This window comes from Ornithorhynchus anatinus, chromosome 6 (genome assembly GCF_004115215.2).
Source record: "Ornithorhynchus anatinus isolate Pmale09 chromosome 6, mOrnAna1.pri.v4, whole genome shotgun sequence".
In the NCBI taxonomy this organism is placed as follows: Eukaryota; Metazoa; Chordata; class Mammalia; order Monotremata; family Ornithorhynchidae; genus Ornithorhynchus; species Ornithorhynchus anatinus.
In genome coordinates, this window is record NC_041733.1 from 29568259 (window position 1) to 29582344 (window position 14086).

General features: G+C 38.5%; 1 protein-coding gene across 5 annotated transcripts in view; it reads right to left on the bottom strand.

Annotated features, from left to right (window-relative positions):
• Positions 1-5859: 5859 nt before the first annotated feature.
• The window catches only part of MTMR1 (myotubularin related protein 1), a 48237-nt gene continuing 40010 nt past the window's right edge, over positions 5860-14086 (bottom strand). For all 5 annotated transcript variants that reach the window (XM_029067258.2, XM_029067256.2, XM_029067257.2 and 2 more), the window contains 2 exons: positions 12097-12273; positions 5860-6343 (listed from right to left, as the gene is read on the bottom strand). In XM_029067258.2, the coding sequence (XP_028923091.1) occupies positions 6179-6343; positions 12097-12273 (342 nt within the window). In that variant the 3' untranslated portion in view covers positions 5860-6178. The remainder of the gene's footprint in view (positions 6344-12096; positions 12274-14086) is intronic.

Consider the following 14086-nt stretch of genomic DNA (forward strand, 5'->3'; position numbering starts at 1 on the left):
TTAATGAAGACATGGGTTATGTTTCTTCTGACTAGGGTAATTATGATAAAATTAGACCTGGGTCTCCAGCGAGAAAATGAACACCCTTCTCATCTGCAAATGGTCACAATATGGAGGAACTGAAGGCAACAGGAAGGCCAGACTAATATATTCATTTTTGGAGAAGGCCTTTGCCATCTGGGGGATGGATTCAGTTTTCTTGTGTTGTCACCTGAACATTAAGATGTGACCTTATTGATTTACTTAAATGACTGATTACTGTAAAGACCTTTCTCATCCAGGTGAGTTCCAGGCCTGAATCAAATTTATGGGCTACATGACCTTCATCATTAGGACTGAAAGCATCCAAATCTAGACTTACCCTGATGCAGCTTTCTTTGGAAAGGAAAACACTAGCTGGACTAAACTTCCACTCTTCAGACATAGACATAAGTTTGGTGCAATTCAAGTCTAAAACAGAGATCAAAGTTCTTCCTGTCAGTCAGGACATAGACATAAGTCTTTCTCTAAAAGTCACCATCATGGTGGTAGAAACAAAATGTTTTACAGTCGCTTGCAGGACGTCCCCTTTTTCAGAAACACACTGAGGTTAAATGGGGAGGAAGCCAAATGTGTGTTTTGTTTTTGTTTTTTTAATATTTACTTTTGGCCCATATCCCCTAGCCCTTGATATTGTTAGAGTTGATGGGTTTGGGAAACTTTTTAAAAATTTTTTAAAGCTTTTTTTTTTAAGCACTTACTATGCGCCAAGTACTGTACTATGTGCTGGGGGGTTGATATAAGCTAATTAGGTTGGACACAGTCCATATTCCACATGGGCCTCACAGTCCTAATCCCTGTTTTACTGATGAGGTAACTGAGGCACAGAGAAGTCAAGTGACTTGCCCAAGGTTACACAGCAGACAAGTGACAGAGCCAGGATTCTGACTCCCAGGCCTGCGCTCTCAGGCCACGCTGCATCTCCACAGCACTTGTATACATATCTGTAATTTAATGTCTTTCTAGGATGTGAGCTTGTTGTGGGCAGGGAACATGTCTACCCTGTCTTAATTTTGTACTCTACCAAGTGCTTAGTACAGTGCTCTGCACAGAGTAAGGAGTCAATAAATAAAATTGATTCAGACTTTACACATAGCAAGTGCTGTAGCTTTCTTGGTATTTGGTCATCCCCATAGACTAATTTCAGCAGGATAGACTGCCCATGAAAATGTGACTTATACTGCTGTCTGGGGAGAAACCAATAACTATAAATTTCCACCACAGCCAGATGCTCTGGGGTCCTTAGCCAGCATTGAGCTAGACCAACGGAGGAGCTGAACTGTAACAGTGCTTTGACTTTGGGAAACTATAAGCATCAGACAGTTGGATCAGACAGAAAGGCAGCAAAGTACTCTATCCTTCCAAACATTGTACAAAAAAGCTGAAACCAAGGCTGCACCAGATGGGGTCCTAGTTCTCAAGAGCTATATTTTAAACTTGGCTTTTGGTGGGTCTAATTCAGAATATGAATTTACTGCTTGAAAAAAAAAATTCCAAGGATAAAAGTCAATTGTAAGGAATAAATACCAGGGGGTGTGGAACAGAAAACTGTTGATGGAGAGTACCTCAATTGGGGTTGTTTTTATTCTGAACAACATGGAGTTGAGTTGTGACGTGCTTCCTGATTTATGCATTGTGGGGGTGGGAGGGGACTCCTTAAAACTACCTAAGAAAAAAAGAAACTTGATAGTGTACTAATGCACAGACTTTTAAATTACAATACTATATGTAGTTTGGCTGCCATGACAATGAAAGAAAAATTACTGTGTAAAATAAAAATATGATCACAGCAAAACGTTTCTCTGAAGTCCTTCCTGCAGGTTGCAAGATGGAATGTTGTACTTATGGTCTATGACATATGAGATCTGGAAGACAGAGTGCCATAAACCAGGCATAAATGATGGTCTGATCTAGTCACTAAGAAAATTTGGGAATGCAAGTTGAAATGGAACTATTTTCTAATTCTGAAAAGCAACATTTTTGGTGACTAAGGTAATGTGTTTTCTTTCTCCTGAATGCATTCACAACAAAATGGGAAGGCCTTGGTTCTGGGGCAGAAAACTGAAAATTTTTGACCTCCGAGTTTTCTCTCTCTTGGCAACTATTCCTGGGGTAAAAATGGGACCCCCAAATTTTAAGTGTTGGTCTGTCAGACTTGGGTGATTGCTTTGATATTGAAAAACTACGTTCTTAAATGAGGGTGAAAGGTAAGTAACTTATAATTGAATAATACCTTTCAGTTGGCCTCGTCAGTTTTTTTTTCATTTGGATAAAACCATAGTCATCAAAAATGAGTCTTGCAGATTTTGAAACATTATTTCAATGAACCTCCGCAACATGTAGACAAAGATGCGGTGCTATGAATTATTGGTAAGCTGGCAACATGAAGGCAATAGCATTAACTCCCGAGAAAGTTATTAGAGCAGTGAGAGACATGAAGGACGGTAGGCTTTTGTAGGAAGGATGACCTTCCTACAAAAGCCTACCAGCAGGAATAGCCTGAGAAACTTATTTATATAGGACTTGATGCCACCTAACACATTTTGATTTTTTCCTCAAATCAATGGCTAAATACTAGGAATGCCTGCTGGAACATCGTACAAGCTTGTTTCCAATTTTCTATTGCCCTGATGCCTATAACCAAGAGCAACCTTAATACTGTTTTATGATTATGAAACTACAAACTCACTACAACCACCCTCTACAGGTACAAACACAAAAAACAGCTGGAAGATTTCCATCTTCCTTTGATTGAAATTTACCTTTGTAGCTCTCCGGTCATGGCTCCAACCCCAATGCAGGACTTGAAGATGCACTGCTCAGGCACAGTCTGGCTAAGAACCCATCTCTAATCCTTTGCAGGAGACAGCGTTTCTCCTCTTGATCCCAAACAGCAGTTCATGTCCCCAAAAAGCATAAAAAATAATAAACCTCCCAAAGAAAGGACACTTGGTCCAAGTATAAACAGCCTCCTCAGATTAAAAAAACAAACTGCAAGCCAGTGACAGCTGAAACCAATCAATTCAGAGAAGACCCAGCAACACTTTTGAGTAATCAATCAGAAGTAGAGGTAGCTGAAAACAAGGAACTAAAGGGAATGATAAAATGTGGGGTACTAAGGCTGAAATCAAGTGAGGCACTAAAACCAAGGTGCTTGCTTACTTCAAGTCAAACATTTATATTAAGTACTCATACATACTCTTGTTTCTTCATGAGAATAATGTACAGTTTTAGACACAAAGCAAACATCGATTTTTAATTTGTACAATATAAAATAATAGAATGAGAATGTAAAGGCAAAAACAATACTGTACCAGTTTCAAAACCTGTATTTAACCCTTTTAAAAACTGAAAAGGCCTAGAATTTGACATCCTTTAAAAATGGAACCCCCCCACCCCACCCCCTTCAAATTCTGTTGTGCTTTGTTTAGGTAACTTTAAGAGGCTTCTCTTAAAGTCCTTGGATTGGTTTGCCTTTGAGAGAAGCTCCCTTATGTCCTGGGCTCCCATAACTACAGCTCTTCCACTTCTTGGCTCAGTCTGGGAAAGAGGGGAAAGACAGGAGTGTTAAAACTTGTCAATGAGTTAAACCTAGTAAAGTAGAACAAAGTAAAACAAGTAGGGGGGCTGGGGTGGTGGGCAGGGACATTCTGCCAACTTCGGAAAATTCCGAAATATAATAGTAACACAATTATTACTCTTTACTAGTGATGAAACAGAATATTCCATGACTGCAACTGCAAATGAAGGTCTAATTTCAATTCAAACTAAACAGATCACAGGTACTGAAAACTGAATTTTCAGTCTCACTAGGGAGGTAAATATTTTTCAGGTTTATTTTCAGCAACAGGAAAGCTTAGCTACTAGAAGCCAGCTGAAGCTTATTGAAACCAGGTATGTCAGTTCTCCAACCGTTCTTATGAGTACATTTTTCAAAATTCAGTCAAGCTATACAAATTTTAACTAAAGTAAAAAACATTGTGCATTGCTTTTTCCCCCCAATCATATGAGCTAGTGTATGTAGCTCACATAATAATCAAGGTTTCCTTACACCTGCAAATAATTTAAAATGCTGAACATTAATCTACATTTCACTTAAGGTGAATCATGCAGCATGCTGGCATGTGGTAGATATATGCAATATTAATTCAATCAAGTACCACGTTAAGGAGTTATGCTAAAGAACCAGTGTATAGAATCAATTGATCATAAATTAATTCCTGAAACCACTGATTGAATCATACAGCTCAAGGTCAATAAGTGCAGTTACATGAGCTAAATGTGCAAATAAAAAAGGATGAACTACTTGAGTAATCGCCATGGTCTATGAAAGGAAAATGAGGGAAACAGAAAGAGACACTTTGTGCCTACAGAGAATGAGGATTACTTTTAAAACACAAGCTGCAGGTGTCACTGATTGAATACACGTAAGGCACTGTGATACATGAAATAAATATTTACTAAAAGATGAATAATAATTTAAAGCATACTTATTTAGATACAGATATTGGTATCTGGAAAATGTGGGTTGTCAGCATATTTTAAAACTGAAAATTCAACAGGTGTCATTACCTCCAGGAAAGAGAAATGAAGTTTGGCAGAACTAATAAAGCTCTAGGTTTACCATCTTGAAAATAATTTGGAAATGAAGAAAATAAGCTATTAATTTATTCTGGGCCCAATTCACCCAGAGTCTAAGGCTTTAGAGCACTGTTCCAATGAGTGAGTGAATACAGTATGCTCCAAATGTGTCCTAGTGCCTGAGAGTGATGAGAATCAATCAACTGTATTTACTGAGCACTTGCTATGTGTAGAGCACTGTACTAAGCGCTTGGAAGAGTACACCACAACAGAATTAGGAGACATGCTCCCTGCCCATAATGAGCTTACGGTCTCAAGGACACTCTCTCAAATATCCTGACTTCATTGTGGTATTTAAGTGCTTACCAAGTACTAAGCACTGGGGTCAGGTCGGATGTAGTCTGTGTCACACGTGGGGCTCACAGTGTAAGGTGGTGAGAGAATAGGATTGAATCCTCATTTTACAGTGAGAAAACAAACACAAAAGTTAAGTGACTTGCCCAAGATCACAGAGCAGGCACGTGGCTGGGCTGGGATTAGAACCCAAGTCCCTTGACTCCTGGGCGTACATCCTTTCCGCTAGGCTAACCAGGGACCCATTCAGGCAATAGAAGAATCAGACTTAACATGTACTGGACCATACATTTATGAATAAGCAGTACTGGATTTGTGAACCTGTAACAAAAAAGTGGCAAGAGTACACTGAGACCATACACAAACTCACATTCCACAAAACGAGCATAAAATTTGATTGAAAATTTAAATGAGCATGATTTAGTTGATACCTCAACAAAGATACACAGAGCAACTTGACTCTGAAGTGACAAAGTGATCTTCTCAACCATAAAAATTGTAAACCTTAAAAGGCACATGAAAAAAAATTGCCAAGCTTTGATTTTTAAAAAGATCTTGCAAATGTGTATATACAGTCGTTGGCAAGTCAGAGTCCCCCTTCATTACCACCTCATAACTAGGGCACATTAACAACCAAAATGTCAAAATGACCCCACTGAAAAATACTTAGAGTCAGTTTGATTTTTCCCCAAATTGAGATGCCACTTACCTGGCTGTCATTTGATAGTTAACTACAAAATGACATTTGCTTATTAACATAGTACTTACTCTACTTGGGAATAAATGTCATGATATTCTTTCTTTAAAAAAAAAAAATCAACTCATTCATTCTGGTTTTTCACAAGCTCTGTAAAAATAACAAAAAATGCCATTTCACATTATCAGTTCCATAGAATCCCTTTAAAGATCTCAGGAAAAACTGCTGGTTGCTCAAAGTGAAGTTAATTTTACAATAAGTGGTTCTGCTAAAGCTGCCAAAATATACACACATTACCAATTTATGAAAATATCACTTATTGAAGGACATTTTGGCCTCATTACAAAAAAAAGAGTTGTAAGGCATAGATATCACATCAATTATAAAAAAATCACCTTCACCACTGGGTTGGGGTTCTGTTTACATCATATTATGGATATTCTCAGAACTACAGAACATATCCAGGTAACCTTATTTTACAGAACTGTTCATGCTTTTTATAATATATCAAACAGAGGTGTGTACTGGGGTAACCGAGTGAGAAGGTGAGGATCCTCGATCAGACGATGACGAAATGGACCTTGCAGCAGCTTCCCGTTGTAAATCTTCTACCCTCTTTTGAAGTTCTGTTCTGATTGCAAGTAGCTCCTTAAGATTCTGGTAGATTGGCATCTAGTTGGGCGACAAAAACAAACAACAAATAATATAACCCTCTGGCCAAAACCAACCACCTCTTTCACCTAAGTACTTCAAGATTATAGAATTATCATGGACAAAACTTCTGTGCATTAAGAAAAGTTTCAACTGCTATTAGAAAATTGTCAATGTTGACTGCTTATTATATAAAGTGCATGGGAGGAGGCTGCATTAAAAATAAAAGACAATCTCTGCCCTTGTGGGGCTTTATCTAAGTGATGAATTACTCTCCCCACAAATCTCAAACTTGGTAAGTCTGCAAAAGGAATAAAGAGATTTTAAAAAAACAATAAAGAGCAGAGGATTAGAAGTCAAGATACCAGGTTCTAGTCCCAGCTCTGCCAGTGGTGTCCTGTGAGATCTTTAGCAAATCCTTGAACCTCTCTGGGCCTCAGCTGCCCCCTCCAGCTACCACTTCTTAGACTGTGTGCCCTATGTGGAACGGGGTCTATCTCCAATCTGATTAGCTACTTTCTGGCCCAATGTTCAATATAAAAAAAACACTTAATACCATAATATTATCAGTTTATGCAATAACTCAAAATAATATCAATTAAAACTGTATCAGCTGAAAACCACTCTCCCTCTTGCCTGTCCTTGACAGTAGGTGATTTAAAGATTAATGAAAAATAACAAAGAATCCTAAAATCATTAAGACTAAGCTAAAAATGGGGAAAAAAAGGAACAGAAAATTAACTTTTTAAATAATAGTTCCAAATGAAAATGTACTGTACAGAAAATGTACTGCTTATGCATTTAACATTTTTATAAACAGCTTTCCCAAAACATTTAAGAACTATATTCAATTAAATTATGTAATTCTAAGATTTTTATTCCTATAAAATAATGTTTTTTATTAAGTGCTTACTACATGCGAGGCACAGTACTAAGCTCTGGGGTGGATAAAAGCTAATCAGGTTGGACACAGTCCCTTGTCCCACATAGGGGCTGACGGTCTCAATCCCAATTTTACAGATGAAGTAACTGAGGCCCAGAGAAGTGAAATGACTTACCCAAGGTCACACAGCAGACAAGTGGCGGAGCTGGGATTAGAACCCATGACCTTCTGATTCCCAGGCCAAGGCTCTATCCACTATGCCATGCCACTTTTCTAAAATGCAAAACTATGGAACCTTGCCCCAAGTCTAGTAGCAATTAAGTAAAACGAGCTTCATGATAAATTTCTACTCTGAATTCCTAAAAGTGGCAGAATGGTCATTACTAGGAATTCTTAGTATGCTTCCCACTTCCTAGTGGGAAGCAGTGTGGTCTAGTAGGAATTTGGGAGTCGGAAGGACCTGGGTTCTAATCCCACCTCTGCCACTTGTCTGCAGTGTGACCCTGGGCAAGTCACTTAACTTCTCTAAGCCTCAGTCCCTCATCTGCAAAATGGGGATTAAGACTGAGCCCCATGTGGGACATGGACTGTGTCCAATATGACTGTTTTGTATCTACCCTAGCGCTTAGTACAATGCCTGGCACATAGTAAGCACTTTACAAATACCATCAAAAACCCCCAAAATAAAAATAAATCCTTTGATTACCCTGTATCTACCCCATTCATTCAATAGTATTTATTGAGCGCTTACTATGTGCAGAGCACTGTACTGAGTGCTTGGAATGTACAGTTTGGCAATAGATAGAGATAATCCCTGCCCAATAACAGGCTCACAGTCCCAGCACTTAGAACAATGCTTAGCACATAGTAAGCACTTGAATACCGCAATTATTATTAGGTTTTTATACCATGAGGCAATACCTTTCATTTTAACTAGTCTTTTTTTTTTAAAGGCACCTTTTACCAATAATACAATTAGGACTATTCAGAGCAGTATTTAAGAGTACTCTGACGGGAAGATTGTCTTCCCATCTTGATCACTGTGAACTCCAACAAACTTCTCTGGCTTTTGGAAGACTGATCTTGCATTACAGAAAATCAGAAATGCTGGTTACTGGTAGTGGTATTTATTATTATTATTACATTTGTTAAGCACTTATGTGCCAAGCACCGTTCTAAGCACTGGCGTAGATACAGGGCATCAGGTTGTCCCACGTGAGGCTCACAGTCTTAATCCCCATATTACAGATGAGGGAACTGAGGCATAGAGAAGTTAAGTGGCTTGCCCAAAGTCACACAGCTGACCAGTAGCAGAGCTGGGATTAGGACCACATCCTCTGACTCCCAAGCCTGTTTCCATTAAGCCAAACACTCACTGTGTGCAGAGCACTGTACTAAACAAAGGGAAAGAATACCCAGGTGGGAGTTTAGGCACAATCCCTGTTCCTCAAGTGTGTAGGTGTTTGGTGGGGGGCTGGAGGGAAGGAATGGGGACGGGGGAGGTATCAGTGGAATAAGGTGGTTCCTCGCCCCCATTCTGGCTAGAAAATGGTGGTTCAGGTGGAGGTTAGGTGGATGGTTCTACCAAAAGGGGCAGAGAGGACTGCAAAAATATCACTGATAAACGATTTAAGGGAAACGCCTGGCAGGTTGTGAAGACAAAGGTGGAGGAACGGCCGACGGCAAACACTGTCATCTCTGGGTTGCTGCGGGTCCTCAAGATTTCTTGGAATGGAGTTTCACTACCTCAAAATGAATTATGTATGTGATATGCTCATCTTTCTTTTTTAAATGCAACATTTCTTTGAGTTTCATTGAGTTTTAACCACACTACCCCATGAAATACTTTGCATACCTATGCAGAAAAGATATACGTACAGGAATATAAATTTTTCAAATCCTGCAGGTGTCAATGTGCCTATCTCTGCACTGGAAAAGCTGAGGTGTGGAGTAAGCGTTCAGTTTGGCCAATCTCCAGAATCACAGTCCAGAAAACAAACCCAGTTTCCTGAGCCAACCACATTACTTACTAAACCCTTGGAGTACTGCAGAGAGTATCTAATTTAGAAAGAATTTCAGTTTAGCAAGAAATAAACCTATGATCATGTGAAAAGAGTATATTTGAAAACTACATTAAATTTATGAAGCTGTCACAAACTCTATTTCTGCAGTCTCTTGTAGTCCTAGTGAGCTACAACTAGAGTGCTTAGCAAATAAAATGGGAAAAATTTGAGGGGGTTACAAAATGTGAGGCAATCAGGAGTGTTAGTATTAGCCGTGAAATGAGACATTTCTAGTGACTGGCTACAACTTTGAAATTTTTTCATATTAATGCAACATATTAATGTTAATTCTAAAGAAAAACAAAAGCTGGAGAAACCAATTTATCCCAGCATAAAAATAGCTAAAGCAAATATTTATCCATTTAAATATAATTCTGAAAGGTAGTTTTTTGTTTGTTTTTTCAGGACCTCACTGGTCTACCAGATACATAAAATCCTGGTACCCTTGTGGGCTACTTGTGAGGGGCCTGGCCAGGCAAGGCCACATAACAATTTTCGAGCAGCTTGGAGCCGAAGAGCAGCAGCTAGAAATGAAGAACTTCTTCCTCGTAAAATATCTTAAACCTTTCTCCCTTCCTAGCTGGGTGTTTTCCATGCCAGTCCAACCTGAACGCCTCCCTTATACAATATGCATGTATTAATCAAGAAGCATGACAGTCACCTAAGACAGTCACCTTGATTTCTGACTTCTGCATCCAGATCATACCAGAAGAACTAGTGAAAATTCAAACAGCATGTCTTTCTGTGTGTACAAGACATCAAAATTCCTCTGGTCTCATTTTTCAAGTATTTCATTTCATATCACAAAATCAAGGGCAGGAATTCCTCCAAATTTTTTTTTCCACAACCAGTTCAGAAAATAGGTATGTAATCAACTATTCAATTTCAGAGTAACCAGTTCTTAACTATTGCATTGCTCCAAACTCCTCAAGAACGCTCACAGAGATTTCAGCAATGAGCCTAGTTCTTCCATGGGTTTCAAATGATGTATTTTAGTAACGGGGTACAAAGGGTGATGAGGAGAGTGTGTATTTTAAAGTTTCTCTTTGGTTGTGTTATCTGCTTGTGGGCAGGGATCAGGCCTGCCAATTCTCTTGTAATTTCCCAAGCACTTAGTACAGTACTCTGCACACAATAAGCGCACAAGAAATATAGTTCCTTGGTATGTAGTGCTATAATAAATTTCCTTACAATTACTGTGGACTGGAAATTTGTGCCTTATTTCCTCTGCACCCTTCCAGTGCTGTATTTTTAGAAGGTGGTTGATAAATATCACTGATTGAGAGGCGCAATGTAACTGGGAGAGCTTTCCAAAAGGACAAATACACCAAATATGAAAATACTATTAACAAGCAGTCTACCTTTCCTATCAATGACCTCATTTTAGAAAAATGCTAGAGTTTTCTTCAAAGTCATAAATGAAGCATTTCTAAGATTTGAATAACAAGTGGGGCGCATGAATTCTCAGGAGTGCTCCCAATTCAATGACCCAGTATAACCCTGTTGAAATTAGGCAATGATTCCAAAATGTATGCCTCTTTTATCCTGCTCACTGAAATATATTCCAGATGATAATTATTTCCAAATAAGATCTTTCTCATCATTATGACTTTGTTTCAAGGATGAAGAATCGCTACAACACACACATAAATCCTCTCTGACGCTGTAAACTCGTTATGGACATGGAACGTGTCTATTAATTCCGTTGTGTTGTACTCTCCTAAGTGCTTAATACAGTGCTCTCAACATAGTAACCACTCACTGAGTACCACTGGTTGACTGAGATGCAAAATGACTATGATGAGTGACAGAAATTGCCTTATTCTGTCAATTGCAGTAAAGAGAGATATGGTTTCAGTATTACTCTCCTTTTCAGTGTTGAAATACAAGCTTTTCAATCTCCCCGTCTAGACTGTAAACTCCTTATGGGCAGGAAACATATCTACCAATTCTTTTGAACTGGACTCTCCCAAGGAAGAGGAAAAAAAATCATTGGGAAGAGAAAAAAAAAATCATCAGGAAAGTATGGATTTTTAATGTTTTAGCCCAATTACATTCTCTCAATTACATCTGAAAAAGTTTGGGTTAAATCTAAAACTTGGGGAAAAAGTTGTTGCTTTCTTTATGCTTTCACTTCCAAAATGTTCTCAATTGATTTATGAAACCATTCTAATTCTCCTACGGTTGACATATATTGAGTTAGCACACTGGTGTGACAGATTGCCAATTTTTCTACTACCATGTCTTGGAATTTGCTATTTGGGAGGCTTGGTCAATATTAAGTGTGTAAATTACATTATTTCCTGAGGGATTTCTATTCTCTGTTTGCATTAGATTATGGAGTCACCCTAGGTGACTAGCAACTGCAATCAGTTTTTGTTTATATCTTCAGAAAACAAATTTTTTTTTTCCCCTCTGATATTGAGCCTCCACCTTCAAAAACCAAGATTTGGATGCTTAGTTTTGGATCAACACCCGAATATGCAACTGCCTTACCACGGCTGAATGCCAACAGGTAGCTGTGACGTTGGACATTCAATTTAATCATCTGTATGATTTGCTAACACCAAATAAACATTTGTCAACAAGACCTATCAGTTGAAGGTATTTACTGAGTGCTTAATGTGTGCAGAACACTGTACTAAGCGCTTGGGAGAGTACAACACAACAGAGTTGGGAGAAACGTTCCCTGCCCACAATGAGCTTGCAGTCTAGATGGTACTGTACATAAATTATAAAAATCCCCAAATTTAAACCTGATTTTAAACATACACATTGAAAGACAGAGAAGTAATTAAACTACATGAGTTATGAAAAATAACCAGTACCTGAGGCCTCATCTGTGGATTCCAACGGATGTAGTAGTTTACCCACAATTCCAAATGATTCAGACTGGCAACAGGATATAAGACATGATTTTCATAGTTCACGTAAAAAGGATTACTAAATTCATCTAGTTGGCTGTTGATATATGACCATAAAGATATAGTCTTTGTATGTATGCCCTGAGAAAGAAAAATAAATGTCAGTATAATGAAAAGTTTTCCAAATTCCATAATTTTTATATTTCACACTTAATATAACTCCACAGACTTAAGGAAATAAAAGGTTTAATAGCTATCATGTTCAAATAAGTGTCTGTGCATAATACTCTGCTGCAGACTGAAATCGAAAGTAAAACAGAACTAAGTACCTTTTCTTTCACACCTTACGAACTACGATATAACATGAATATGAACAGATCTGCAAAAGGACAAACTTGCAAAATCATATCCCGCCAAAGTCTGCCCATTCCTTCCATGTCACGCAAAAACTCCTGACCATTGGTTTCAGGATACTCAATCAGCTTTGCTTCTCTCCCGCTATGACAGAGTTTGCATGCTGGGACAATCTGCCCCATTCTCATCCCTCTGATTTATCACCCTCCCTTCTGCCAAGGACTTCTTTCCTCTTCGGATCAGGTACATCTTTAAGGCTGTTTTAAAAATCACATTTTCTCCATGATGACTTCCCTGATTAATTTATCATGACCTTTTCTTGCCCCCTCTCCCCCTCAACAAAGCTGTTGGGTATTCACCCTGCCTCCTCCCCCAGGTCCTTAAATCCATACATATCCTTATATGTGGATTGTTTCCTCCTACCTGACATTTATTTCAGTGTATCTATCTCCTAGTTAGGTTGTAAGTTCCTTGAGGGCAGGGACATCTGCTTACTCCACTGTACTCTTCCCAAGCACTTACTACAGTGTTCTGCAGAGTGAATGCTCAAAAAATACTATTTCCTGATTGAAAAATAGCAGCAGGCGACTCAAAGGATAAAATATTTAACCTTGACTTTTAGGACTTAATGTTCACAGCTCCTGTGTTGAGAGACAATCACTTCCCAACTCCCACTTGGTAGGTTTCAGGGAGGTGAAGCTACTCTTGGAGCACTTGGAAAATTCATCACGGTTGAATAACTCAACAAAGTTTGCCTAAGAAATTTACCAATTGCGGCAGTAGAGAAAGTATTGGGTCACCTTGGGGTGATAAATCCAGTTCTCCCAAAATGTGTGCTTTTGCAATGAGTTTTGGATAAAATGCTGTTAGACAACTAGGAGAATTACTCAGGCAGCAGGCATGTATCTGGAGAGAATGCTATTTCAGTGTCAGAAGAAAGTTGGTTGGGTGCTTACAAGTGACAGACCAAGGCTCATGAATTCAGGATTCATCGGTCAGTCAAACTCCATTTTATTTGAGAACTGGGGGAACTAAATTACATTTTTCACACATATTTAAAGAATGGGAATTACACTAATTAACATATCTGTGTTCCTGAAGAACAGAGTTGCCTAAATGAGGTTTCTGAAGGCACCTGTTAACCTGGTAGCTTTTAAAAATATTATTTGTTTTCTTGAAAAAAACACCCAAATATCCTCAATACCATCTCTGAGCTAAAAAAAATCCAAATAAATTTCAGTTTAAAGGAGCAGCATTATCCAGTGAAAACATCTGTGGTAATAACCATATACACTGAGAATGTATTATTCAGTGCCATCTTGTGGTGTACTCTCATGACTTTGGGTATTCAAATTAAATTTTTAAATCAGCCAAATTGACATTATTTTCTGTGATAGAGTGAATATTAAAGACCTAAAAAGCTTATATGTTTCTCAATTTGTGTCTTTCTAGCAAGAGCTTATTTCCTTTCAATTCAGATGCAGTCTTACCTAGTGGGAGGCATAGAGGAATCATGAGGCCAGGTTCTAACCCCAGCTCTGACACTTGCTTGTTGTGTGACCTTGAGCAAATCAATCAAGCAAGCATTTATTGAGCACTA